The sequence below is a fragment of the Chelmon rostratus genome, chromosome 15 (assembly GCF_017976325.1).
Source record: "Chelmon rostratus isolate fCheRos1 chromosome 15, fCheRos1.pri, whole genome shotgun sequence".
NCBI lineage: Eukaryota > Metazoa > Chordata > Actinopteri > Chaetodontiformes > Chaetodontidae > Chelmon > Chelmon rostratus.
In genome coordinates this window covers 16,730,293-16,757,997 of record NC_055672.1, presented here as the reverse complement: position 1 = coordinate 16,757,997, position 27,705 = coordinate 16,730,293, and the positions used below count along the sequence as shown (strand labels likewise).

At 42.4% G+C, this 27,705-nt stretch overlaps 1 protein-coding gene across 1 annotated transcript in view; it reads left to right on the top strand.

Annotated features, from left to right (window-relative positions):
- dlgap2a (discs, large (Drosophila) homolog-associated protein 2a) overlaps positions 1 to 25,808 on the top strand; it is a 50,873-nt gene extending 25,065 nt beyond the window's left edge. Inside the window, exons 6-12 of the mRNA XM_041953788.1 lie at positions 5,159 to 5,218; positions 10,432 to 10,817; positions 20,426 to 20,514; positions 20,672 to 21,111; positions 21,251 to 21,342; positions 25,321 to 25,473; positions 25,602 to 25,808. Of these exons, the coding sequence (XP_041809722.1) occupies positions 5,159 to 5,218; positions 10,432 to 10,817; positions 20,426 to 20,514; positions 20,672 to 21,111; positions 21,251 to 21,342; positions 25,321 to 25,473; positions 25,602 to 25,808 (1,427 nt within the window). The remainder of the gene's footprint in view (positions 1 to 5,158; positions 5,219 to 10,431; positions 10,818 to 20,425; positions 20,515 to 20,671; positions 21,112 to 21,250; positions 21,343 to 25,320; positions 25,474 to 25,601) is intronic.
- The last annotated feature ends 1,897 nt before the right edge of the window (positions 25,809 to 27,705 follow it).

Here is a 27,705-nt window from a genome sequence, read left to right as displayed (position 1 = left end):
CATCTGACATGGTCACTAATGAGCCAGTCACCACTCATGGTACAGTGCCTGCTTCCTCAGAGGCTGCTCCTGAGAGCCCTGAGGATTCAGTGACAGTGGAACAATTGCTAATCACTCCACAGCTAATAAATATAGACCCAGCTAATGACTCCCATTCAGATACAGAACTATCTCACCCTGATGACATGAAATCCTCAGACTCAGAACTAATTGAAAGAGATAAGATACAGCTACCATATCCAGTTCCTGTTGTTACTGTGTCTCCACCAGAGGAACATGATTATGAAATCATGTCAGATTCAGGGTCTGCGGATCCTGTCTCTGTGGACGAGCCAGATCAAGAGTTCCAGGACCCTGCAACTGTGTCATTACCATATTCAGGATTTGAAGATCCAGATCCTGCAGACCCAACAGTATTAGAGCCAAAGCCATCAGACTTACCCATGGTGTCCTCATCTGACCCCATTAGTCCAGGCCCGTTCTCAGTCTGTGATGCACCCACAATAGATCTTGATACTGTTGTACCATGTAATTTGGAGACTGACATCAAATGTCCATCTATTGTAGTGTCAGAGTACCTTGATGCAGACTCTCCTGCAAGTCCAACCGACAGTGACATAAATCCAGACCCCATCATCACCCTTCCAGATTATCCTTCTGACCCTCCCCCAGAGCCCATATTATCAGTCTCAAACTTTGCTTTCAGTTCAGAAGAAACTCAACTTATCACTGAACCAGAGTCCCAAGATTCAGAGTGGCCGCCACTTCCTGAACCGCTTGATACCACCCCTATATATCATGCTGATCTGGTCCACTTTGACTTAGTAATGCTGACATCTCTAGATCAAGATGATCTCGACTCAGTGTTTATGGACCCTGAACCAGAGCCATTCGACCTGAGTGTTGACTCTCCATCTAATGCAGAGGATTTAGATCCACCCATTTACCAGTCAGATTGTCCAGGTTCAGTCCTACCCACTGTTGACCCTGCCACACTTTGCGCCTTGGATCCTTCACAGTCTGCAGAATCTGTCTGTTTGGATCCAGCTGTGGAGTATCGCTTTGCTCACTTGCCTCAGGATGTAGCCTCTGAATTACATGAAGTTCCACTACCACAGGTCACTGTCACAATATCCCCTCCGAGTTCAGTATCTCCTGATACATCACTGGAAATGGACTTTGGACCTTCATGTCCAACCCCAGATCCTCTTCCATCTGATACAGATCCATCACCACCAGATCTTGAAGATGTACCCTCAGTTGATTTGCCACACATGGAGCCAGATGATGTGATTGTCGAAGCACTGGAGTGTATGGCTGTATCCCAGGGGTATGAGAAACCTGTGGAACAGGAGACCCCAGGTAGTCCTGAGAAGTCCTCAAGCGAGCAGGCTTTTCTGTGGTACAGGTGGCAGAAGAGGGCCCAGAGGCGAGAATCAATCCACAGGAGTGCCAGTGTGGAACTCTGGAGCGGGAGATACGAGTACAACAGTGCAGAAATCACATACGTGTCACTCACTCTGTGAAGTCATACCTCATTCTCAGCAGACAAAATGTAGCTCAAAGTATATTTATAGTTAATGGTTTGTAGCTGCCAGAGCACTGTAGAGCAACGTGTACATCTAAATGTCATGTGATCATTGGCATTCAAAGCAAGGACTTCCTCAGACACAAGCCGACAGTAATAGTCCAGGAAAAAAGACTGCATTGGTAGCAGCAAAAAACGTATTTCAAGGATTGCACCATACTGCAAGAATGTGATAAACCCCTAGTGGTGACAAGTTAATTGAACAATCATGCTTCAAAAACACTTCATGATTTATAGCATGAACTTTTCTGAAGCTGTTACCACCACTGATGTGAAATATCTTCCAGTACAGTACTGCTTATTTCAGTGTACCTTATTTAATCACTGGATACACTCGTAACGAATGTTTTTGTGCAGTCGGTGTATTACTTCAAAGACATGATGATCCATCTATTTCAAGAGAGTCTTGGAATTCTGTTACAGACTGCAGACTGGCCTAGTGTATACAAGGTCCTGACAATCCTTGCAGTGATCATGGAAACTTTCCTTGACTTATTTTGAGCTCTCTTTTCATTGTCACTCTAGAATGGAGTGAAGTAAATCTTGCCAGTTATCATATAACTATAAGGACATACTGTTTACTATGTGAGCTGTAAGATGGACTGCAGTTATAAAGCAAAAGGAAATGATGCTGTGGAATGATGTTTGCACAATCTTAGATGGAGCTGGAATACTGTACTGTTAATTTGTTGGGAAAATAACACATGACTCACACTCATGCAAAAATATAATCACATACCAGTACAATTATGGTATAGCATCTTTATACAACCCCAATTCCAAAAAAGATGGGACGCTGTATGAAACATAAAACAGGATGTGATAGCCTGCTAATCCTTTTTGACATATATTCCAATTGAAAACATTACAAACACATTATACTCAATATTTTACCTCATCCACTTCATTGAGTGTTGTAAATATATGCTTGTTCTGAAGTTGATGCAGCAACATGTTTCAAATAAGTTGGACCAGGAGCAACAAAAGACTGGGAAAGTTGTGGAACGCTCCAAAAACACCTGTTTGGATCACTTCACAGGTAAACCGGTTGATTGGTAACAGGTGATGGTATCATGATTGGGCGAGGTTCAACACTTTGTGAATACATGGTTGTATGAACACGGGATCAGGAACACTAGGGAAAAAAGCTGTAGGTAAACACAGTTCCTGTGCAGATGATTGCAATCTGTTTTTATTGACATTTTACACCGTGTCCCAGCTTCTTTGGAAATCAGGGTTGTACACACAGCCTCATATTACCCACATGTACACACACTTTGCTATACAGCACATATACACACATCTTGCTGGACAACAATTATAGGGGTAAGTTCATTTCAAATATAGACAATAAATAGTGATTTAATTTGTCTGAAAATCTGACTACTGTAATAACAGGCCTTGTTTAGAAACAACATTGTATTTTTTATTGTGAAATATCATCTTAATGCTCAGGAATCAAAGACTGAGAATGTAATACAACTGGGACAAAAGTGTAATGACATGTTGAATTGTGTTCCTTCCTGAAAAGAGGTGTACATCGTATGGCTCTTCTTTTTTTTGATATGTGTGACACTGAATGATGAAAATTCTGTTGTAATGGTGCATGACAGATGGCCTCAATATTTTGTGCATTTCATATACAGTGCCTCATTGTAAGTATTCGGTTCTATTCATAGTTTCATTTTGATATTCAGTTCAATGAAAGGAGCCTACATACCACAGAAGATGCAGAATTCTGTTACCAGCAATGAACAGCTAAAAGCCAGGCAAATCACAAGATATATCTGTGCTATCTGTCCAATTAACGGGCTCTATATGGAATTGCCCACTGAAGTCTGTGCTCTAATAAAGTGCGCTGGAACAAAGAGAATCTCTCAGCCGAACATCAGTGAGCCACAAGAAAAGGATTTTTTCTGTGTGTTGTTTTGAATTGAATATGTGCAGAACACTTTATGAAAGTTTGCTAAATTGACTGAATCTGAAAGGTTTCAAAGGGAAAGTTAATTAGGGTGTATTGTTGTATTCATTTTGCTCATTTCACCGGCATAAAACTGAGCACCCTTTTCCTCCCTGGACGCCTTCCGTGTTTAACTTTTAATTCACAAAATGACTATCTAAAAGTAGCACATAATTTCACCTGTATTGCAGTAACATCATGTTTATTTATAAGACATAATCATCAAATGTACTGCTTCAGGAGTCAGTCATGCAGTGAAAGCTATTGGCATACAATAACAGACCCTTTTTCTACTGTGAACTTTGAAAGAGGAGGAATGATGCTGAGTGGAAATTTCTGCTTTGTTGAAGGTAGATCCTTCAGAGAAAACTAGACCTGCTAGCTGACCATGTGTTTATGAGAACACAAGATTAACTCAGCCAATCACCTAAATGGCATGCACGAGGAATGAACAGCTCCACTGCAGTTTACATAATTGTTTCTATTGCTTTCTGCATGTCTATTTTCATTTTCACACAGCTTAAGGGGAGGGTAACAGGGTGATAACCTTTGCAAAAACAGTCTTATCACATTCAGGATTGTTGTATTTCACTCGACTGAGCTCTTGCCACATACATTAAATGGGGAAGAGCTGTCTCAGTCATCACTTAAACCCTGGATGAGCAGCTTTATCTGTTGTTAGCAGTGTGTGAACCTTTTTTTCTTGATTTTAGACAAAATCTAAAGCAAAACTAGGTCAGCTAAATGACCAGAAATCAGAAAACAAAGTGAGTTGAGATGGGGGATTTTGAATACAAAACTAAAAACATAGAATAAAACGCACTACTCTATTATAAATACCAAATGCCTTCATTGAGCCGGCATACTGGTGTCTAAGAACATATCAGCCACATTTAACTCAACTTCAAAGATTTCTCTATTTTCAAGTAAAACTCTCCATTCATACCAGGCTGGTAATATCGACATGTTCAACTGTACTTCAGTACACATCACTGCTAAACCAAGGACTTACACTAGACCTTGACGAGAGCAAGTGTTCATTCCATCAAAACAGGCTGGAATCTCTTTTCTACATTTGGTCATCTTTTAAGAGCGCAGCAGATTCGGGTCAGTGGTAAAACCATGTCGGGAGCAGGGTCATGAAGCCAGGTCAGATTATGCGTGTTGACATATTTACACCAACCTCAAACGTGGGTCAGTGCATCTGTCTGAAAATGCTACACATCAACATCAGTGATGTGTAATCCTAGAAAACATTCAGAGAAGAAAACAGACTTGCAGCAAATGGTATCGTAAATCAATAATATTGGTATGAATGCTGATCACTTGGTGTGCATCCAGAATGACTTCAGTCAGTCTCTGATCAAGGCGCTCTGCTGAAAGATGAACTTCCTCATCTGTAGGCTTTTCTAAATTTTTTTAGAAGAGTGTTCTTTGTTGTGATCTTGCCAGACGGATCGATTCTGCTACACATCCTGCTGCGCAGAATGATCCTCATAGCCTGCAGTCTCTCCCTGGATCCACTCTGCATACTTTACTTGTACATGTGCTTTATGTTTGGGCAGATATGCCCACTTTTCTCAACATCCACCCCACTCCCTTGTTTTCAGGGATCCAGTTCTGCCTCCCCTCCACCCGCAGCATTGACCGGACTCCCCAGCAAACCCCAGGTAAACCTGCCACCTGGGGAATCCTCCGTAGCTCCATTTTAATGTGGGGGATGTTATTTTAACGGGAAATGAGTTGTCCTGTGGCGCGTCGCTGTTAAGCACATGTTTCAATAGTGCCTAGTGTCTGCATTACTCACACATTCACATCCAAAGACAGCAAATGTGGACTTCATCAGAGGTCACTATATGAATAATGTACTATGAGTTACCATTTTACTGAATAAAATATGAGTATTCACACCTCTCTCTCTCCCTCTGTATTTATGCATATTTACCAATGTCCAGTGTCCTCCGCTAATGTAGCACTTTAGCAATTAGCTGTTACTTTTGCTCCGCTACACATGCACTGCACCCTAAACCATCCTCCTCCTTTGTTTGATAGAGACTGTAGTAATGGCGGAGATCAATTGTTAAAAGTACTTTCTCTGCTGCCACTTGACCTATTTATGATGGCGTCGCTTTCTGACACCTGCCTTCTGACATCCCTCCATCGCAAAGTCTGCAATCTCACATGAGCACGCACGCACAAGCACACACACACACCACCCTTTGGATGTTGCTATTATTAGCCTCCGTTGTGCATTCTGGTGATCCATCTAGTCAACGAGAGGCCGATTTATTTCCGTGAAGGGTTGAGGTTAAGACCACAGTCACATGCATCTAAATGGTGACATGCAGATGCTGTTCGGCCACCAGGAGAAAACAGCAAGGGAGGATTCAGATTACTGACTGCAGCAGCAAGAGGAACGTGCCATGAAAAGAGTACATTTGCTGCCACAGGGGTGTTTGTTGCATATGGTGCTTTTGTTCATAGTGATTCATCACAATGCTCAGCACATCTTTAAGTTCTTCCAAACCATCCAGGTTCAGTTTAGTAAGTTTCAGTAATCACTCACCCAGGCTGGTTTTTGTTGTCTATTTTTAGCTGATTTTATATTCATCTCTGTATTGTTTCTGTCTGCAACACTCGTGACAGTGTCAATAACGGAGTTGACTATCCATCTTCCGCTCCCTCCTTTCCTCCAGATCATTTACATATCCTTAAAAGCCTGCTGCAAAACAAACGGCTGCATTTCCTTTACAGTGATAAATCCAATCGGGAAGAAAGACTCTTAACGACGTGTCACTCAACTCCTCGCCCACCCCCACCCCCACCCCCATGTTAGCATACAAGCCACTCCTGATAGATAGAGAGGTCCTAACAGAGATGGAGTTGTTGAATCACTGCCTTTGTGTCTCACGTTAATCAGCCTGACTGGCACAGTGGTGGTTGTTTTGACTCTCTCTCTGTGTGTGTGTGTGTGTGTGAAAGAGAGAGAGAGATTAAGAGTATTCACACTGAATACATTTAGTTTCCTCTAAAGATATGTCTGTCGTTGACCTCTTTAAACCGTATTCACTGTGCATACTGGGTCTTCAAACCTGCATGCGAGGAAGCAGCTTGTTCATCTTGATGTAAGGCTATGCACCATTTAAGCACAATATTGTTCAAATATTTTCTATTCCAGTTGGCTGACTGAATTGAATTCAGTTTTGTCATATTTCGAATCTGCCTGATGTGTTTGTGTGAAGAGCTTAATGTGTCTTTCTTTTCTTCATCATCTACCTGACGTGTGGTTTTACTGTCTATAGACGCTTGTTTGGCTGCTTCACGAATAAATGCTTAATTAATGAAGGAAATCTGATAAATACTGATTGATCCGTGAATGCACTCTGCATTTTTCCTCCAGTCCTGTGCGCTTCCCTTGCTGTGACATGCCCACCAGGCTGGAACCACTGATATAAGATCTACAAGATTAGGTGATAATACAGGACGCGCCTTAAGTCAATTGTACTTTAGTGCTGTAATTCCTCGCCAAATTTGCATTTCATGAAATGACTGTACATATTACCACAGCGAACATACAGTCAACCATGGGCTTTAGAGCTTCCTCGTTGTGGTTGACCATATCACCATCTTGCTGACGGTCTGGCACGGTGTCATCAGCCTAATAGCCAACACACCTCTCATGGGTACGCTTCCTGTCTGAATCTTGCAAATCCTGCTTAATTTCATATTTCTATGCTATCATGGTGATTTTTGTTGATGTTACAGTGGTGTACATAACAAAGAACATTGTTCAGCGCTTTGCTGCAACCGGGTCAGTGAGTGAGTGACTGCTGGCTGTGCTCACTACAGATGAAATCTAAATGCTGAGTAATACTGCAACTGCCAAGACGAGAGCAAGAATTATGACTCCCCTTTGCACGACTGGCTGGCTAATAATGGCTCTATTTTGGTCCTCCTGCTGAATCATGCCCCCTGAATGGGTCATCTCTTCCCTCCCTTGATCTCTCCTCGCTCCCTGATTTATCCTTGCTCTCTATCACACACCCCCTGTCTTCCTGTCTGCGCAGCCCCACTCTCCTCTGGTTCCCTCTCCTCCCTCTTTCTCTCTCCCCGTCTTCCTCGTTCCTCACTAACGCATCCCTTCATCCGTGAGAAGTTAATTTTGTGAATGGACAGCAGCATGAGTCATTAAGCCCCCGGAGCAGAACGCTCTTCATAGACCAGACGTCTCTAGCTATTTATAAACACAGCCAAAATATGGGTGAGAAAGAGGCCAAATCTGTTCGAGCAGGTTTGAGGTGAAGCCCTCGGTTTTATTCTAACCATAAATGTGTTGGAAACAGTAAGAAAATCGTAGCCTTGCTGCAGACAACAGTGGGTTTGTTCTGTAGTTTTGTTGCTCAGGCTACAATGTAATTAGGATGAAATGCTATTAATTCTATGCCACAACTTTTGGGGGCCTGCGTAGGGGGTGCAGCTCATTAGAACTCAAAATAGATCAGATTTTGATCTCATAAGGACTTCCTTAATTGCTTCGTGTGATGTAAGCATTTGTAAGACCAAAACAGAAACACAGAGTTCAACACGGTTTGCCTCTTTGTCAAGGAAAACGATAACCCATAACTTAACCTGCAGCGTAACTTGCCGTTCTTCCTCTTCGCCTTCTCTCTCTCTTCTGCTCTTGGCTCCGAGGCACGTGGCACATTCTCAGCTTTGATCAAAACGCACTAAACACAGCTTGTGCTTCAGATGTTTCAGCCTGTAACTACACCGAGTGAGCTTTTCTCTCAAAGCCCTGCTTGAAAATAAAGACATGTCGAAGCCTGGAAAGGCGTTTGTGACCCAATCCCCAGTCCATCTCTCTGTGGATGAAGTCCATATTCTCATTTGCACTTGAAAGAAAGTAATCCCCCGTCTTTCTGTCACGAAATGGACAGAATAAGAAGATGAGAGTTGTCAGGCTTCCTTGAGCTTTACCTCCTCGCCAGGATCCTCCACACATGAGTACTGTTGATTACCTCTCTGGTTTTTCCCTGTCATCCATGCCTGATAAGTTTCTCATGTCACAGAGGCTTTGATGCTCTCTGCCACTCTATTGGCTTATTCATTATTTTTAAAATATATATTCACAACCTTTAAATTTTGCCCGCACTTCCAAGCATTCTGTCCCTTATCTGAGCACTGACAGTGAACAGAAGAGGAGGAGAGAGGTGTCTGCGCTGGGGAAGAGGCAGACGCACCTCTTGAACAGAAAGTACTCACTGAGTCAGGAGGTCAGATCGATCAGATGATCAGCGACAACAGAAAAGTGCAAACACAAAAACCACATCACAAAGTTTGCCAACAAGTTTCGTAGCCAGCGACGTTTTATCAAGTTGTGAAACAAATTATGGTTCAGCCAAATGTCCCATCATAATCACAGCGATACATTATCTCACCGCTTCTTCTAATGAGGTCATTAAGTAATAAAAGTCAGTTAATTAGGTGATAATATTAATTGGTAATACGTTGGAAAATACATGCCTTAATCAGATCATTGTTTCGTAACAAATGGGTAGGAATAGATGATGATGCTGCCATATTCTGATCTTGAGATGTTGTGTTGAGAGGATTGAATCTACATTCATGCACATATGATGCACTGTGCTGCAGTGAAATATATATTTGACACTTTGGACAAAAACATACTGAGAACTGAGAGGCTTTATCATCTAATTGACTCTCTAAGGACAGAGCAGGTTTATCACAAACTGAGCAGTCAAACACTAATTTACCAGCAAAATTATAATCAGGAGTCAGGAGGTTAGAGGGGTAGGTGACACGTGTTTAAAGTCTGGTGATATTCTGCATTTTTATAGATAAAACCTGATAAACCTCCATTGTTGTCCAAAAGCGATTAAAACCATATCAACTAACATGGCAATGAGCACTATAGTTTATTTTGAGTTGATCTTACATATAATGTTCTGCTTTCAGAAACACTATTATCCCAACTGTGTATTAATCTGACAGTAATGTCTAGAAACAGACTGTGCATATGAATGTAGGCAAGGGACAAGATTTTGGGTAGAACTGACCAATCACTGTTGAGTGGGCTTTGGTTACATGCAGGTAAACAGTCCGTGTGGAGAGCAAAACAGGCACAACTCACCGTACAATCAAAGTACAATCTCAGAACCCGTCGGCTATTTAGCTTTTTATTAGCTTGTTTTGATTTGGTTGCAATATGCAGGTATTTGTTTAAAGAGATCAAAATGTCATCTTCGCATCAGAAGTTACTCATCAGATTATGAACAATGCCAGCCGCGTGGAAGAAAGGCTAAACTGTTGTCAGATGATAGCCGATGGGTTCTGGGATTGATCCGCCGCCAGAAATAGTCCCTCGCAAAATCACCATTTGTGTTCCTGTTTGAGTAAAGAATGCTAAAAAGTAAATATGAGCCAGATTGTCAGCAGCCTCTTCCTGTCAGGTGTGCTTGTGTTGAGAGGATGATGATGGGGTGAGCTGTCAGTGCTATTTTAATCTTTATAACACCTTCAACACCTTTATGACTTTCAACGTTCCTGTAGATTGACCTTTCCTTTTCCACAGGTTATGCTCTGGTTTTCAGTAGATGAATAGGTCTTTAATATCTGCTTTTGTTTTTATATTTTTGCAGGCTGAATTTATATTACATTCTAGGCCAAATCAAGAAAACTTCACGAAATTATATTTTGTTGAGCTTTAACGGCTGTGAAATAAGGTTTAATCACAAAAATTCAATTAGATTTTGCAATTGCATGTAGCAAATGTTGAATTCCATAATGATGATTTGTAAATGTTTGTAAAGTAATATGTAAATATTTTTCATGTAAAAAAACAACACCTTTCCACCTTTTTCAGCCATCACCTACACACCCAACTACAAGAAGACCCCTCCTCCGGTCCCGCCCCGCACCACCTCCAAACCCCTCATCTCCATCACGGCCCAGAGCAGCACTGAGTCCACCCAGGATGCGTACCACGAGGGGAGGCACCCTCATGGTGGGATGTGGGCCCCCGATGGCCTCAGCCTGGGGCTGAGTCCCGGCAGTGCCCTCTACAACTCCACCGACAGCCTGGACAGCACCAAGGCTGTGACCATAGCCATGGAGGCAGCTGGCGTCATGGCAGGAAAAAGACACCCGTCCACAGACAGCCACAGTTCAGTGCTCACCTGCGACAAGGCCATCCTGGTGTCCAAGGCTGAGGAGTACTTGAAGACACCTCGATCCTCAATAGGGATACAGGTTAGTCTTGTCTCACGGAGAATCACGTGAATATTACAATTTTTACAACTCGCACACACATGCATTCAAATTAGAAACCGTGCTCTCTTTAAAGCAGCTAAAAATAGCAAGCGTGAGTCATCTCACTGCAATCCAGCCATTAAGATTCAACTCATGCTGGAGCAGGTTTTGGTGAATGGTAGTTCACTCCATGGTTCATTCACCTCCTCTCCACTTACTGTACAATCTTTTTCTTTCCAATCTCATGGTTCTCACTTCATGCTCTCTCTCTTCCTCCTTTTAACTCTTTCTCTCCCTTCTTTTTTCTTTTCCTCTTTGTCTCTCTCCACCTCAGACTTTGTGTGATCGTATCTTGGGTTTGTCTGCCTCATTCTCTGACACTAGCTGAGGTTCTGGTGTTGTTGATCTCCAGTCGCAGTCTAAAGGTTGCTGCAGAACAAAGAGTGAGGACTGTGCAGCACCTCACACCATCACCTCAGAGCCTTTTATAGTATTTTATCAAAGCAGAATATCAAAGTCTCTTTGTGAATTTGAGAAGTCACTGTCAGTATTTTCTCCTGCTCAGTGCATACGGAGAAGTAATGTTGCTTTCCTGTATTTTTCGTGGTTCCTATAATTCGACTCCCTGTTTATCATCTTTTCCCCTTCTTCACATTTACTTTCTTCCAGTAATCTTTTCCCCATATGCTTAGTATTTTATGCCATTTACTCAGTTTTTAGACTGCAAAAACTCAGCTCTCGAAACAAGAAAAAAGCGCATGAAAATGGGGGAAATATTACTTAAAATAAGCTCAATTATCTGCTGTCAGACCAGAAAAATTCTGTTCTCAAAGAAGCCACAGTTATCTAAAAAAGCTGTGCAGCCAGACTACAAACAAACAGATTTTTTCTGGATACACACTTTGACAAAGCAGTGTTGTATTCGTCAGTCAGAGTTAGATCAAACAGATTTATAAATCTGGAAATACTAGTTTCAAGCATTAAGTTACTGAGAACCAATAATTAAATCTCATTAAGAAGTTATATGATCTTATAAAGGTAATTAATTATTATTGCAAATTTCTCCTTGGAGATAAATAAAGTATCTATCTATCTATCTATCTATCTTAAGGACAAAAGAGTTTGAAACAAGTGAAACTGCCTGGTTAGAAGATGCATCTAGAAAACAAGTATGTATCGCCTTGTATCTCTTCTTACTAAGATTTCACGTTTTGCAGTGAGTTCTCTATCCCAAACATGAATCTGTAAATTCACATATTCATTCTGTTGTTTAGTCCAGGGCACAGTTGAACCTAATAACCTTTCAATGAAAAACAGACAACTTCATTAATCTCATTCTGGAGGTAGGTTGAATGTCGTTGAGTGCTGTTCAAGTTCCCTGCAAAAGTAAGTCAAGCACACCTCACAGGGTAATTGCTGTGTTTTTTTCAGGTGATATTAAGAAAGTCCTTTGGCTGGAGATCGGCCTAACGCTTAAATTACACTAAAGCTATTGACTGTCAGATGTTGCCATTGGGGAGTCAGTCAGCAAATAAATGATCCTTTCAAAGTCAATTGCTCCTGCTGCACTCGCTGCGCGGTATCACATCCAAACTTAGAGAGTATCCAGCAGCAAGTTCTGTCCAGACATTACATTTCACTATAACGTGTAAATGGGAGCAATTAAAAATAGCCTGCAACACGCCAGTTAAAATGACATACTCTAATTTAGCCTGCACTCAGTGTGTTAAAGTAACCTGGTGACTGTCGGCTTTCTGCAGGAACGTGACTCAGCAAGCTCCATGTAAATAAAGAATGTGATTTCCTTCATTACAATGAGGTATTAAAAGAAACCTGGTCAATGCAACTTCATTTCTGCTCAAGAAACTTGAACTCCTGGTCAGTGGATACACATAACTACATTCCTAACAGGGTTTTGTGTGGCAGGATTGAAAAGAAAATATCATTATCATTATAGATGTTTACACTTCAACTTGCTTTAGCCTGATTGTACACTTTTCAAGTGTGTGTGTGTGTCTGTTTGTGTTTGTTTGTGTGTGTGTGTGTGCGTGTGTATGTGTGTGCGTGTGTGTGTGTGTGTGTGTGAAATCAAACATTACACCTTATTAATCAGTATTTTATGACTTCGTGATATTTTAATATCACTAAGACTGTAGGTCAGTCAGATTCATACTTTAATTAAGATGCATTTGCACTATGTTTTTCCACCACAAGCTGTAATAATTATCTGTTTGTTTAGCCGTCCCGTGTTCTGTCCGTCCACTTAAACCTAACCATCCCTTAAATATTTAAAATAATCAACACAATAATCAGCAACTACAATAGATAAGTTTAAATTATCCTGTTGTCCCAGCCAAACATTAGACTGCTCGTACAACAGAGCCTGTATGACTATAGTCTGTAACCTGAGCCATCATCAACAATCACTAATGAATGAAAAATACCAGCCTTGTTTCAAATGGAGGGTAGGTGTTAGCGGTTGAATGTAAATACAGATTTCTCAGTACCCAGGTTACATTAATTTTCTCTGTCATGTTGAAATAGTGTTCTATTTCATATAGGCTTCGTCCTCTAAGAGCTGTTCTTTGCACAGTCGAGCAGACTTCATTCTCGCCACTGTGCACTGTACAGTTGACTCTTTCAGGTCCTCATGTACAGTATACAGTATATACGTCATGGCCCGAGTTCTACTCCCAAATTTTCTTCATCGTCAAGCAGTCCACAAGTGAAGAATAAAAATGAAGATGAACAAGTTCCACCACTCTGAAGCTGTCCACTTGTGTCCTGCCTGTCAAACCGTCAACATCCTGCTGGCAGACCATCACCCCTGCTGTGAGGCTTGCCTCAGTGCAGTCTCCAGATGGAGGGTGGCAGTTATGGAGGTTGGGCTGACCGCTGTGGCATCCCAGAAGGAGACCCAGATGGCACGAGTCAGACGGCTCAGCTCCCTCCATCTCAGGCTCTCCTCCCGGTTCTCCTGTCTCCCTGTTGGGAGGTGTGAAGTTTAATTATGAGAATGGGGCTGCGCATCTGCAGCTTTCCCCATCCTCATCGTGGCTAGGAGTTCCACTGCAAAGGCTCTCTCCTTCTCCACATCAGTCTGCCAGCCATATGCCAGCCAAAGGACCTTTGCAGGACTTGTCGGGCATTATCAGGAAGGCGGCAGATCTGAGCGGCATCGCAGTGCCGGCAGAACAACCTCCACCTACTCATGCCACATAGGAGAGGACGTTCCTGAGGACGTGGCTGCATCCAGGATTATGCCGTGGCAGACTATGATGCAGGAAAATATCTGGCTGCAGCTTCTCCTTCTCATCAGGCCGGAGCTGCTAGGATGGTCACATATCCCTCAATGCGCTGTTTGGACTACTCATTCACAGCGCCACAGCTCATCTGATTGAAGCAGGCGAAAGGTAGAGGAGGTGCACCTCCTGTGGAACAGCTGCACCTCAATGTGTATGCCCTCCTTTGGCGGCCGCGGCTCAGCAGGCTCTGCACCACCCCAGTAAGACACAGCAGCCGGTGTGCACCTGGTCCAACTGTCTGCCAAGCCACCTCACAAACAAAGCTGGCATCAGTGGCAAAGACAATTATGGATGTGTCTCAATCCAGCTGAGCAAAGGAAACACAACTTCCCTTTTCAGGGCCAACCACTTTTCCTTAAGAGCTGTTTCCTTTTAGCCAGTCTGTTTATGCTCCTACTGAACATCTTGCAGCTTCTGTCACACTGATGCATGCTTCCCAAACAAAATAAAAACACAGTGCTGCACACACACACACACACACACACACACACACACACACACACACACACACACACACACAGTGCAGTAGGTGCAGCCCAGTCACTTCCTCAGATTTTCATGAATAAAAAAACATCTCTTATAATGCGAATGACTGATCAGAACAAATTATCACCAGCCTACCACTCTTCTGGATGCGTTTGTGTTGACATCTCAGCATGAGGAGAATGAAGGGTATTACTACCATTATTTTCTCACACGAAAGAAAATCGTCAGGATGATCAAGTCATATAGCATCTGGAAACACTTGCAAAAAAACTCTCTGCTCTCCACCCAGTCGTTAATCTACCTGGGTGTAGAACTGAACTCCGCCACCATGAGAGCTAAATTGTCCCCAGCCAGGGTGGATGCACTAAATTCTGCTGTCACACAGAGTGGTGGCGCTGCTGTCAGTGATCCATCTGCTGTTTGCGATGTCCACGTGGCTCATGCCTCCTACACATGAAGAAAATCCAGAGGTGGCTTCCTGGCCCTGACAACAGCTAAGGGGTTGAGTGACCTACAAATGCTGTCAGTCTCACAAACCTGCTTTTTATTAGAGAGGATGGGAGTGCAGGAACGTCCCTCATCAAATCCCTCATTTACACCTAAAATCCTAACTAACTCCTTTCAGTCCAGAAATATTCCCATGAGAGGTTCTTCCCCCTGCCTCAGAGAAATGAGGCAGAAGACGTATCTCACTGAATCTGCACAGTGAATACTTTTGTCTAGTATGTTATCAGGCATGTACACCAAGGTGTGGCTCTGTCAGAACATCTGTCTAAATGGCAAGGTGATGAGCTAAAGGGAATGGGGCCTTGGCCGGGTGTCTGGGCACACTCCATGAGAGCCTTAGCCTCATTCACAGCCTTACTTAGATGGATGACACAGACATCTGTGCACTGGCATTTTGGGCTTTTAGTCCTCCCTGACTCGTTCGGTTTTAAACATGCTACATGGCAAATTATACGTTGTCGGATCAGGGCTTTTACGCACATGCCAAACAGTGCCCCTCTAATCCCATCATCTCAGATTAGTGGGCTGCATGGGGGCACCATTACAGTAATGTAATCAACTTCCCACCCCTCTGCAGCAGCAGCACTATGTGGAGGGAGTGTAATATCACTTGGCCTTTTTTTTTTCCACACAGGGCTGACGTGGTGTTATTCGTGGCACAGCTGGTGCCTCCCTGTCTTATTAGGCTTCACATTTACAGAGTTGTGAACTGTTGAATATTATCTCAAGTTTGTGGGCACTGACCACATCAGCTTCCCTGTTAACCAAACACTGACAGCTCTTGAAGGGCGATGCCTATACGAAATGGAACGCTGGTTACGTATTATATCTCCAGATTCTATGAGTGCAGACAAAGCTGCTGGTGTTATATACCTGAGAGAGGCAACTGTACAGTGTACAGCGGTGGAAAAGAAAATCTTCATGATTGCACATATGGGCAGGGATAAAGCCAATAGCAACAGCTCTTTGAGGGCTATGCCTGTACTCATAGAGTAGATACAAAACACCGGAAAGGTAATGTAACCAACCAGCATTTACATTCAACTGATTAAATTAATCCTGCATTCATTCATTTGCTCATGCTGTCCTCAAAGTGTTCACTCCCTGATTCATGTAAGCACTTGTTCGTATGACTTCCACACACAATACATACAGTTTCTGTTTCCTGTTAGTCAGGAGTCAGAGATGATCAGAGCACCTCACCACAATGACTGCTAATTGTGCTGTTTTATAGACTAACATTTTTTAATCATTTGTGGTATTTACTATTGACTGTTGTCTGCGAGCCAGATTGTCCATCAGAGACATTAAAGCATTATGCTTGCAGAACTGCAACATGAAAATCTCATTATCATGCTTCACCAAACTTCGCTGTGGGTGACACTCAGTTGGGGGCACCATCTTTTCAAATCAACATGCATGCAGCTCACATTAGCTCATTCATTACCAACAGTAGGGGAATACAGATCAAACTGGGTGCGGATGAGAAATGTGGAGTGGAAAGAGCAGGACGCTGTTAGTCTCGTCAGCTGAGAGGAAGTGAGGGTGAATTTACGGAAGGCGTTGCAAGGGAGCAAGTAAATGTATTCATATGTATGCAGTGTGCCTATTTGAGTAAGAGCGACAGAGACTTATATTGGCTTTCAAATTGGCTCCAGTGATGTGTGTAAAGTCCATAAGCACTTTTGATTATTAGTGCAGGTGCAGTAAAGGTCTACATTTACAGAAACATCCATGAGGGACAAAAATGTTGGGACAGCTTGGCCTGCCGACAGCGTTTCGGTAAAAACTTTCCGAGGGACTCCGTTTAGATGCAATCCAACCCCTCAGTGTCAACCCAAAACCACTTTCAATATCTATTTGATTGCCAGAACATAATTTATTATTATTGGATGTTGTCACATTACATGTTCACATTGAGGACACTAATGTCATGACTTAATGAATTTGGGGGGTTTATCAATCTGGTGGAGGAAGCTAGTGTTATGGTGGTTTGGTTGGTAGAATCATGAAATCTATACTATAGATTTAATTTTGACTCAACAAATCAATGAAAATTTTCATTAATACTCAGTAATTCTACACCAGAATTTGCTTTAAAAGAGCATTTCAAGTGTGTGTGGCATTGGGGAACTAAACTCCTGGCTTCCTTGAAATCCTGCCTTATATATCACTCTTTCAGTGTACATACAACTCACCTGGTGCATTTATGGGCTTAAAAAACTACAAGGCTGCATCGTTGCCTGCCAGTTTTTTAATAGCTACCATTTCAGTTGTGTGTCTGCTGCAACACATTACTGTCATGAGATGACAATAATGTCTTGGGTCTTTGCAAATATTGATTTTTCAGTATTGCAGCCAGCTTCAGGTGCATGGACATAATATCATATGGCCAATCAGTCTGCTTCACCTACTACTGGAGCAATAATTAACCTGAATTAGCCTGCCTCTCTATTGATTTGCCTTTTTCTTTTCGACATCCTTGTCTCAGAGGAGGTCAACGTATTTGTAATCTTTGATCTCTGACCCTGTCGACCTGTTGTTGTCTTGACTTCCCATAGTCCTTAAGGACCAATTCATTGCCGCCTTAAATAAACTTTTGCTACCTTAAAGTTGTACTGATTGATTTCTTTACAAAAATAGTTTTAATTGGAGACATAATGAACTTGCATGAAGAGGAAGTCAAAGCTTTTAACCTTAAACACAGTCAGTGGCTGGGAAGTCATCTGATGGTGCTTGTGTGTGCTGGATGAGAGGTTAATACACAGTTGTTGGGTTTTTTTTGCTTTTTTTTTTGCTGATACTCACCGTTTCCTCACCTGTGCTCATGTTGTGACTGTGATTACTGATGCAGTGTGTGTGTGTGTTTATATGTATGTGCGACACCAGCACACACACATACACACACAGCATGTACGTTTACCAAAACATCTTCAGGGAAGGTATGCCTGTTGGACATAAATCTCAGTGCCTCATGGACGTTTTTGTCCTCCTTCCGTCCTCATCCATCACAGGCATGAAACTCATTCTCTTTTCATGAGGTGGACTTTGCTCTGCTTCCAACACAAAATAATGGAGGTCACCTCGGCAAGCTGCTCCACACTCATTTCCTCCCTGCTAACAGCTTCTCCCAAACGGCCTGACAGAATACAAAATGGCTCTCCAAAAATGTCACTCCCCAGCTTTAATACTGACCACTCTACACCAAAGGTAGGGCTGACATTTCCTCACAACAGAGGCACACCTTATTTTGAAGCTGTGCCTTTGACTCACCCTCATAGTCATGATACTACAGTAAGCTGAAGATTTCTGAATGTCACATGCTCTGAAGGGCCCATATGGACATTTCTGGTTAGCTCTTGCAATCATTTTGCTGGAAAAGGGAGGGATGATGTTCCTCGTATTACAGGAATATACAGAGAGTTATCCTTAAGCCCCACTAGCAGCTCTTTGAAGCTGTACTTAGGCTCAGCAGTGCTAACATCAGCAGGTCAACATGCTTACAATGACAATGCTAACATAGCGATGTTGAGCAGGTTCACCATCTTAGCACCAAATTCACTCCAAACACAAGGTGCATCTCAGGCTGATGGGAATGACTGTTGCAGGTATTTAGTCATAAACCAAAGTATTGCACAGCGACCATATGTCTCTCTATATATCCGGCCACTCTGCACCATCAAACTTTTTTATTTGCAGACCATTTCTGGTAGAGTCCCAGTGAAAAAAGGCTCAGCAGGCACTAAAGAAGCAAATACTGAAATGACAAAATAGACAAAGAAAGGCTTAAGACAGCAAAAGAAAGAGAGAGATTTTGACAGTAAGCCAGCAGGAAATTGTGAACCCTAAACAAAGAGAGAAGTGAAAGCAAAGAAATTAAACAAGAAAGAGATGAGCAATTGGAGACACAAGGACTACGTGACAGATAGAAAAGCGTAGCAAAAATGGCGAGCACTGACAGGGTCTCCATAAAGCCAGTAAAACACCGGGGCTCCGGGGAGCGGTGCAGGCAGCGATAAAGAGTCTCTGAGCCTGGGCGGCTGGATCAGGGTCACAGCCACGCAGGGCCAGACAGGATCATCATCAGTCATTCTTCCTTCCCATCCCATAATATCCACTAATGTTGCCCTATCCATCACTTTGTTACTATGGTCACACAGCTGTAAATACATGACAAAGACCAATACACAGTATCCAACATTTTTCTTTGGGATTTTGCCAGATATTTGTAATATTTATAATTATCAAGTGAATAGCTGAACAGAAACTAACTAGGTATTTTGGGGGGTATTTAGGGGCAGTGCAACAAGCTGCAAACCCAACACTGATGTATTATATCCTAAATTGGTTGGTTAACTTGTCCTGTTTTGTTCACATGTATTCACTGTTGGTTTTGTGTGGTCTAAACCAACTTCTGAGTGAAATATCTGTCTCTTTAGCTGCTAAATGTTCGTTCTATGTGCACTGGCTATTTGCTAACTTCGTCTGTCTCATGTTTGTTGGTAGTCAGGTTGCGTACTGTGGGTGTGTCAGAGCCTTTTCATTAAAAACACAGCCCATGTTCAGAAAGGATGGTGATCAGAGTGGAGTAAGTGAACCAAAACAAGAAAGTTGTGGGCGGAACAACCAAAGCAATGGGCTTGAAAGACTTTGAAAAGCCCTGTAAAGATGAGGGCAGCTGCAGAGGAAGATGATAATCCTCTGTGGGTTAGTTTGTGTGCCCCTTCCCATTACACAGTCATTTGACCCATTGTTCATATAAAAAACTGATTCATGCAGCTTTAACCTAATGGAGTCTTGCCTCCTGGGGCGAAGCAGTTTCATAAGTAAGTGCTGTAGAACCACAAAATACTTCATGCCCTCCTTTGTTTTGCTTTGTTTTACTTGAATTTGAAATTCTAACACATGTGGTGCTCAGGTAATACTTACGTCATTTTCAACACAGCACTGTTGCAGTCTATGGAATATTATAAATATAATACAAATAAAATAACACTTTCAGTCAACCATGAACATTTGTAGCTAAAATGAACCTTTTGAAGACATTATGTAGCGTGCAATATAACATACAGCACATCTTCCTTTATTTTTTTCGATTAATTTCCACAAAAACCTAAACTCCTCTGCAGGGAACCTCTTCGGTCTTGTTGCCTTTGCTGCCTCCATAAATCATGCAATGTTTACTTTCTGACAGGCTGTGTACAGTTAAGGTGCTCTGTCCAGTCCCAAACCAATAAACCCAGAAGCACAGAGGAATGGCAGCGCACATAATGAGAAGCACTTTTCGTTTGTATCATTTCTTCGCTTTAGGTGGAAGCGGCCACGGACTCTGAATCTGAAAGCAAAGGCTCGAGGGAGTACCACTCTGTTGGTATCCAGGTGGAGGACAACAAGAAAGGGTGAGATAATGGCGCTGGGATTTTAAGATCATTAGAAAGCCTCAATCTTTGATGTTTTCTCTCACTTTATGAACAATAATCCCATTGTCTCTGCCCTTATTTGCCACTGGTTTGTGTGAATGAATGTGTGTGCAATCATCATGTCTTCCTGCCTCAGACAGGGCAGGTTCAAGCGCTCAAACAGCGTGACTGCAGCTGTGCAGGCAGACATGGAGTTGGAGGGCTTCCCCATCATGGAGGACAAGGGCCTGCAGTTCGGTGGGGGCTTCCAGCGTCACTCGGAGCCCAGCACGCCCACCCAGTACGGGGCGGTGCGAACAGTACGTACCCAGGGGCTCTTCAGCTACCGTGAGGATTACCGTACCCCCGCTGAACCGCCCAGCCCCAGGGAGACCACCAGCGAGACCACCTGGCAGCTGGAACCCCCCTCCACGCGGGAGAGCACGGTCTCGTCAGGCGAGTCGGGCAGGGCGTCCCCCTCCCTGAGGAGGGACGGGAGCTGGTTCATGCAACTGCTCCACACAGAGACCAAGAGGATCGAGGGCTGGTGTAAAGAGATGGAGGCAGAGGCTGAGGAGAATGACCTGTCAGAGGAAAGTGAGTTGAATGTCTGATCTGAGGTTGCCTTGGTGCAGGCAGATTGAAATAGATGGATTTCTGGTTACTTTACTGAATGTATAACACTGTACAGTGTGTGTTGTACTTGATATGCTGTATGTATGTGTGTGTGTTTCAGTCCTTGGCAAAATCCGAAGTGCAGTGGGAAGCGCTCAGCTGCTTATGTCTCAGAAATTCCAGCAATTCTACTGGCTATGTCAGCAAAACCTGGTAAGAGTGTGTGTGTGTGTGTTTGTTTGTTTGTTTGTTCTAAGATTTGTTGTCTGAAATGATTTATCTTCCTAGCTGCATTTTTCATTGTCCTTCATGCTAAAACCAGTTCAGCCAAGTTTATGATGTGGTCAAAATTGTATGTCAACTGTGTCATGTGGAAAAACAGACAATTTATTGTAAATGTTATGATTAATAACAACAAAAGAACAACCATCACAACTACATAATTACCCACATTCACAGACAGTTCAGAAAAGTAAGTCTTCATACGCTCTACATAATTTGTGTATGATTACATATGAGTGGTAGACTCTTGCGACAAAAAGAAAAGGATGGAAAGAAGTTTAAAAAGAAATTAAGGTGGGAGAAATGAACCAGCTGCCATTTTCATTATTCAACCAATGTATTAACCATTATTTTCCATATTGCAATGCATAACTCATATCTCAGTCTCAGCAGAACAGTCAGATTTTGTTATTTTCGAGGCAACCGGGACAAACTTAGGATTCAAGTCACATGTTGGTCAAATCCAGTTGTGCAGCTCATTTGTAAACTCGGATGAGAATTAAAATAATGAGACTTCCTTTCTTGTTTCTATATGCATAAATCAGAAAACATCATATTGGTGTGAAAAACGAGTATTGTGCAGCTGCATAGTGAGCACGTGTCAAGCAAGGGTCCAAAGACACAGGCTGCGCTGTGAAATGAATGAACTTGTCATTAGAAACGGTTATGTGTCCTCGCAACCTTTGTTTTCCAACCTTCAATACACATTTTATGCTTTCGCCGACACTAACAAACTGAATCAAAGCTCCCTGAATTTCATTGATTAAGGAAAGCCACAACGCTGAGAATCAATAGCTATCAGGCACATTTATCTGTCACCTGAACATTTAGAAATGAACAATATATGAGCCTGGGTGGGCGTGTTTTCAGCCATGCAGCTTTGTCCCGAGAAGAGAAGAACGGAAGGCTGAGCCGAACCTGGATTCAGACAGACCTAAATATCCAGACCAGCCGCTCTATTGCTCATCCAGTGCAGGAACACACCCAGGGTCAGGGATTTGTGCCTCGTATTTTTCTTGCACAGTTCACAACTCGTTTTATTGATCTGAGCCAAGTACCCAATATTTCAAATAAAGTTGGTGCGGAGTTATGAGAGATAGTGTTGCTGTTTATGCAACGTGCAGCAGAAACTGCTCATTCAGGGGACGTGGGAGCTGCACGGGGATTAGATACAGTGAACCAGCCTTTTAGACCAAGTCAAGTATAACTGCGTCCCACTTAGGGAGGCCTTAATATGCAAGTTTAATTAACAACTCTTTCATTCCAAAAAGCTGCAGCATTTCTCTGCATGACAAATACAAATGGAACAATATTCACTTCATACTTCACATATTCAATAAATGGCTGCAAATTAGAAGTCCAAAGAGGTGTCTAATTGTCTAATCAGCCTGCTTCTCTCTACCTCGTGGATCAACTTTCATAAAGCTTGACTCAAAAACGTTCTAAAAGAGAGACAAACCGTGTGTGTGGAGCACTTCTCTGGGAGGAGCTTCCGGATTAAAAGCACACACTGTCACAGCCAAGGCTTAAAACCCACTGACTCCTTCTAAATCTGCCAGCTCTGGATATTTGAAGCCTTAAGACTTCTGAGACAGTTTGCAGAACATCGCAAGTTCAGGGGTCAGAATAAAGCTGATGAAACGCTGAGGCACTCCCTTGGTAATTACAGATAACAGAAGGGTGTTGTTCCCAGCTTACCTTACATGATGGATACTGTGATATTATGAATGCTGAGTAATTTAGCTAACTTCTTTGCCTGTACAAAAGAGAATTATACTAATCTCATAATACTATACAAATATCAAAGGAAAACTTAGACTCTGCATTGGAACATTATGCAAATTTAGCGGATTTGAGTCATGCCATATGAGATTTCAAAAAAATAACTAAAAGCATATTTTAATCTCTTTATCACTGACACGGTTTAATATACTGCCGCACAATTTGGCTAAAGTCATCCCATCATTTGTAACTTAAGGAAAGAGCAGAATAAAAGGTCATTATGCCCCCGAGCCAGATGGTATTGATCTCCAGGTGATTGTTGTTGCACCGTGTGATGAAGCTCTCTATCAGTCCTCTGTGCTCCTCTGGAAAAACAGACATACATGCAACCCGACTGGTTGACGGAGGCATACAACCACGAAGCAGTAATTCTAGTTCACATTTCAAGCTTGTTTTGTGTCATGACATTTTGCTTTTATATGATCATGACTGTTTAAAGTGAAAATGAAGCATCTCTTTGACGTTTTTCATGTTAAAACAGGATAGTGTGGCAGGTCATAATGCCGCTCTGTAGAGCAGGAAGAACCACTGGTAACCATTCACTAAAAAAATATGTAATAAGTCACCCATGACTGTAGCATATAAATACCAGGCACAGCCACCTCATCTAAATGTCACAAGGTTTAGAGTGGGAGTGGTGGGAGTGTCTGTGGGGTTTGTGAGTGGTCACGTCCCATCACGGATGTGTTGTTGAAGTAGGTCCATGATTTTTGGATTTTGGGGTCTGACACTGCTGAAGCTGCTGGTTCTGCCGGCCTGAGGCACACTGGAAGAAATCAAAAATAATCTGCACAGAATATAATGCTGCAACCACTCGCCAGCAGCCTTAGCAACCATGCTATTTGTAAGCAATGTGGCCCATAGCTGGACCCATGAACACAATGTCAAAGTTCTGCAAACCCCAAATTGTGTCGAATTTTGAAGTACAGTTCCAAATATGAGAGAAAGACAGCTTAAACCCATGACCTTGATGTTATTAGCACCATGTTGAATAAAAAGGCCCAGAATAAACTGTGCAGTGCAGTGTGTAAGGAGCTCCTCGTATGACCACACCACCGTTAAGACAATGCTCTTTCACACCAGTGTTACAGCATAGATCAGTGCAGCAGTAACAGTAAGTTGGCTCTGCTCAGAGAACCCGTTTCTGAATTTCTGAATAATGAACAAAGATTAATGACATGCACACATTTAGTTCAAGATCATTTCCACAAATTAACATTATTTGTCAAGTTGAAGCCACACACAGAATAAACAGAGAGCAAAGATTGCACACTTTAAATATTTAATGTTGAGATATTAATGGGCGTAATGCTCGTTTTAGAACAAAATGTGAATCACTCAACTTGTTTTCCACGGCTCAAATATTTTGGACTACAAATGTTAAGTGTTCTTAACAATAAGACTACATGACCCATAAACTTTGATTCCTTGAGAGCACATAAAGCTGCTTGGTAACATAGGTGGGTGTCGTTTTACTCCTAACAGTCATAGTCATATATTTTTACTGACTCATCACACGTTCCTTCATGTTAGTTTATTATAGTGACCAAACAGCTCATGTATTTTCTTTTCAAGCATTTCTGTTCAGATTTGCACTTTTAACTAAGCTGTAAGCAGAAAGTGTTTGGTTCATAAATAATGAACCTGGAGCAAGGGGGACTGACCTAACACAAAGAGCTGGACTTGAAATTCTATAATTAACTTCAAGTATTAGCACAGAATCTCATGACTCATTAAAACCTGCAGCCTCTGTAAGCTAGTTGCAGAAACACAGAGAGGCTCCTCAAGCTGGTGTTTCTTTCACGTCAGTAATCAAGCAATGAAAAGGACTGAAGTGGAAAAGGAAGTTTATTATTTCTTAGTGTCATCACATTATTTCTTTGTCATCACAAGTTGTTATCCCTCCTTTCAGCCAAAATCCCCAGAACTGGTATTCATGCCTGTTTTGAGTCTGATAAGGACATCTAGTGGATCTAAGATGAAGTGCAACAAGTAGAATGGGCATGAGTCTGGTTTATGCATTAGTATGTTCTAGTGTAATACTGCTGATTATCTGAACCAACAATCTGTCGCCACAGACGTAAGTGTTATCTTTAGTTTAACTCTTCTTACCCATGTCCCCCGTAGGACCCCAGTGCCATGCCGCGGCCCACCTCTCAGGACCTGGCTGGGTTCTGGGACCTACTGCAGCTCTCCATCGACGATGTCACCATGAAGTTTGACCAGCTGCAGCAGATCAAGAACAACAACTGGAGGCCCATAGACAGCCCAGAAAAGAAGGTGAGGGATCGCCATGGCACTGAACCCAGACAGCCTGAAGATATTGCTGCATTTTCAGTTGCATGTATTTTGTATAAAAACTGAGCTAATTTGTACAAATTTGTAATTATTCTTTCTTCCTCCTAAAGCCACCAGCTCCCGTACCAAAGAAGACAATTCGGCAGAAGAGCATGATCACAAGGGAGAAATCTCTGGACCTCCCAGACAGGCATCGACAGGAGGCGCGTCGGCGGCTCATGGCAGCCAAGCGGGCCGCCTCCTTCCGGCAGAACTCAGCCTCGGAGCGGGCAGACAGCATCGAGATCTATATTCCCGAGGCTCAGACTAGACTTTGAGAAGATGGGGTCCGGGGCCGTCAAGCCTCCCTGCTCCCACGTTCAAACAACTTTAAAACTAGCCTTTTTTCTAGACTGCTACTCTCTCTACTCTTCCTTTATCCATCTGTTGTCTGGTCTCGACAGCCATCCTCAGTGCCCATCACCAACACCATTGGTCTGTAGGATGTGCCAAGCCTCTTCTCCCATTGCCAGAATAAGTGTTAGCAGAAATGTATGTCTGACATGGGTTGGTTGGGTTTCTCCTTGGTTTGCTGGTGATCGTGATACCCAGCCTACAAGCTCTCTCATCCACTGTCCTGGATGGGTACGTCTGTAGTTTTTCAGCATTTGCAAAGTGCCATTTAAAAAGTGCAGCTTTGAAAACCTACCAGCAACCAGGCCTTTGAGCTAAAAAGAGTAAATGAGAGAAATTATATTTATTTCGAGTTGTTCAAAAATGGTCAAAGTTAGTAACCCTTCGGTGTTTTTCAATAATTTAAGGTTACATTATGATTATGCTTTTTGTTTTTTTTTTTTGTTTTTTTTTGGGGGGGGTAAATGTTAATTACAATCTAAATGTCACAAAATTGTTATAAGTTCAAATCTTTGAAAAGTGCCAATGCTTGAAATACCTCAACTATGTGCATGTGGCACTGATCACCCATTCAAGGTTATTCAGGCAGCCCTCATAAGCTCTGGACTGGTCAGTGTTGAAAAATGCAGCTTTCTACTCAATCTGGTTGCAGTCAAACATTTTTCCTGGTCTGGATCGCTGGAAGAATGACATCTGTCAGCTCATTAACGTGCACATTTCGAACCACTTTCCGATACATCTCATGTTCCTGTTGCCAACTTTCAAATATTGACATTTACTTGAAGCTGAAACCATGCAAGTCTTGTGCCAACATTTTCATCATGTCAGTGTTGTAGAAAAAACTATGAAGGTTTGTGTAACTCTTTAGATCAAAATGTGTAGACAAATGCACTTATGCACTTATTACAATTCTCTCTATTTCCAAGGGAAATGTACATACCCAAGTTCACAATAGTACTGTTGTATTTTTGAATTGTGAGCGGGAAGAATATTCATTGTGTATGCTTTTTTGTTTTTTTCCCTCATGTCCACTGCTTGCCTGCCCTCTCTATCGCTGTTGGCCAATCTAGATTTGTTGCACACATGCAGTGGCTCAATCACGCGTAGAAAATCATACCGCTGTGTTTTCATCTAATATACAGCACTTCTCTCAGGCCCTTTCAAGTAGCGCCCTCGGCTGTAGTTAATGAGGAGTGATAGAAAAACTGCCAAAAGAAAAACAAAACATCTACATACTAGTTTTTTTAATCCAAGACCAAAAGTTGTAATCTTCAGATTTCTTGAAGAGGTCTGTGTTGCTGAAAGTCTCCTGGAGCTGTAGCATCGCTGCATTCGCTCCCTCTAGGAAAGACTGCGAAATAATGACACAAAATTGGGGCAAAGTCATTCCAGAGGGATGCAAGCAGCAAGTCCCAAATAACTAAAACTTTGCAAGTCTCCTGCTGGAAGGAAGTACAGGAGGAAGAAGTCTGTCTGTGGCTTTGCAGTTCGTGGTATTTCGTCACAACATCATGTAGTTAGCTCGATATCATCATTTGCTTTTGATTCCCATCACAGTGTTGAGATGTTCCAATTGTACCGAAGTTCAGACTTAGCCTGCTAATAACTTGTTAAATGCTCAATAAATTAAAAATGGGTTGACCACACAGACAATTTCTATAGATTAGTGGATACTAAACACGTAGGCATGCTGACCGCCAGGTGTAACTGTCATCTAGCTAACTGAACCAAGTGACAAAATTAGCATTAGCTTGCTAATGTTGTACTGTGTGTACCCCTTTAGATTTAGGAGTAAATGAGTTCATATGTAGTTGACATATC